The sequence below is a fragment of the Acanthisitta chloris genome, unplaced genomic scaffold, assembly GCF_000695815.1.
Source record: "Acanthisitta chloris isolate BGI_N310 unplaced genomic scaffold, ASM69581v1 scaffold45354, whole genome shotgun sequence".
In the NCBI taxonomy this organism is placed as follows: Eukaryota; Metazoa; Chordata; class Aves; order Passeriformes; family Acanthisittidae; genus Acanthisitta; species Acanthisitta chloris.
Window position 1 is genome coordinate 1 of NW_008671800.1, and position 2,024 is coordinate 2,024.

At 41.7% G+C, this 2,024-nt stretch overlaps 1 protein-coding gene across 1 annotated transcript; it reads right to left on the bottom strand.

Moving 5' to 3' along the window:
* Window positions 1-399: 399 nt before the first annotated feature.
* On the bottom strand, window positions 400-1,874 carry LOC103801794 (syntaxin-16-like; the record flags this gene model as incomplete). Its single annotated transcript, XM_009074222.1, has 2 exons — window positions 400-540; window positions 1,767-1,874. Coding segments are annotated over 2 exons (249 nt in total), but the record flags the coding sequence as incomplete, so codon positions are not given.
* Between the last annotated feature and the right edge of the window lie 150 nt (window positions 1,875-2,024).

Genomic DNA, 2,024 nt, shown 5'->3' on the forward strand with positions numbered 1-2,024 from the left:
TTCAAAAAGAAACAGCACATAAATGAACAAGTAACCTAAAATTAACAAGGTAGCAGAATGACACAACTACCTGTGAACAAAGACATTGTTTTACAGCTGCTTGGGCTCAAGCCTTGGAATAGATACCTATTTCTCTGAGATAGCTGTAAATTAGATTTGTCTCTCAATCCTATTCCAAGTAGGAGAGCAAACAGGTAAGTAAAAGAACAGGAAGGCTGAGTGACTCGTTGAGAAGTTCACTGACACAGAGAGTGCAGTCCCAAGCACAGAGCTCAGAACTTCTGGCTCACTCTACCACTGACTCCAAAAGAAAAGCTTAACTCAAAGCAAACCACTGCCTCATCCTAAAGCATTCCAGAGGTGTCAGACTGGGGGTGCAGAACTGGAAGCTGTCTGTACCTGTGTGACCTCCTGGGTTGTTATTTCTATGGCCCGTTCTTCTTCGCTGCTGTCATCCAGTGTGGGTCTGTTCAGATGCTTATCATGAAGACTGGCTAATTCTTTCATCTTCTGTTTAACCCTGGCAATATCATATTGAATCTAAAACAGAGAGAAAAGCATGAAGAAAGGGAAACAACTCCTGTTTCAGGGGAAAAGGTTCCGACAGATGTTAGACAAAGATCACTGACAGAAATCTGTAACACCAAATGCAGATCAAAGATCGTTAAAAACCACATAAAAAGGTGACTAAGAAGCGACTGAATACTCTCATACACTTTGAGTTTGCTACTTTTTTAAACCTGCTCTTGTTAATCTTAGGCAACACTGCTGTTTTCAGATAGGCTTCATTAAGTTGGAACAATATTGTGACCATTATGTAGTATCACAGTAGAAGGATCAGTTAACTTTCAAAAACATAAAGGAAAATTCAGGTCACACCTGCAACTCTGTCAGACATTGAATGGCCTGAACTTAACAGCAGAGGTTGAAAGATATGTTTTCGAACAAGTAATTAAAAATAAATCTGCGAGGATGATGATGATTATAGTAATCAAAAGGAGACTGATCACCTTTCTGCACAGTGGGCTGTGTACACACCAACTGAGGAGCCAACGTGTGCTCTGAGAGTACATTTAGAAAGGGTTTTCTGAAAGTCAGGAAGAGCTTCATACTCCCAATACTGGAATAGGTTTTTAATTGGATGCCTCCAGAATCACTGATCCAAGTATTTCCATAGCTTGCAAGGCATCCATACTGCACAGACAGGAAAGTTCTCCTGCTAGAAGACACTAACATTGTTTTCAAACAGCAAACTGCTCATCTCCATCATTTTTGGGTCTATTCAACTGGACTCCTCAGCAGGTTCATACAAAAATTCTGCTGCAAGTGCTAATGTTTTGGTACCCTTCCAAGTTTCAAATTGAGAACAGCTTTGCTAAGAGCTTTAGGCTCTTCCTACATTCTCAAGTCTGAATGCTCAGTGACAGCACATCAACCCTAATGGTCCCAGTGTGCTGTGAACAACAGGCTCCCACTGAAGGTTCTTGCAGAATTTCTGGCCCTAAATATAAAGGGAGATAATAAATAAATAGATATAAAAGGACATATAAAGAAGGAGATCCCTTTATTATACTTGCAGCATATCCTTCAAAACGGTAAGTCACATTTTGCCTGATACTCTCCTCCAAACAAGGGTGTTGGTTCAGAAAGGACTTATTTTACTCTTACTTCTAACACACAACTGACAGCACTGAGAATGCAACTGATAACACTAATAAATCCCTGCACCAGAAGCCAAACTGTGTGTGTGTTGCCACACAACTTACTTCGTCTGCTCCATCGACCCATTTGGGAGGTAAACGTTTAGTGACTCCGATCGCTGCTTCGGGATCTAAACTTATTCCCGACACCAGTGCCATGCGGTCGTCAGCCAGCTGCAGAGGGAAGCACACAGGGATTCACCTACCTCAAATCACACCCAATCCTTGAGCATTAGGAAAAGTGCAGTTATGCCTTTAACCTCAACAACGCGTTCGCATGACAAAGGTACAACCAAGTGCCACATTCTCCTGCTTTGTCCCTAC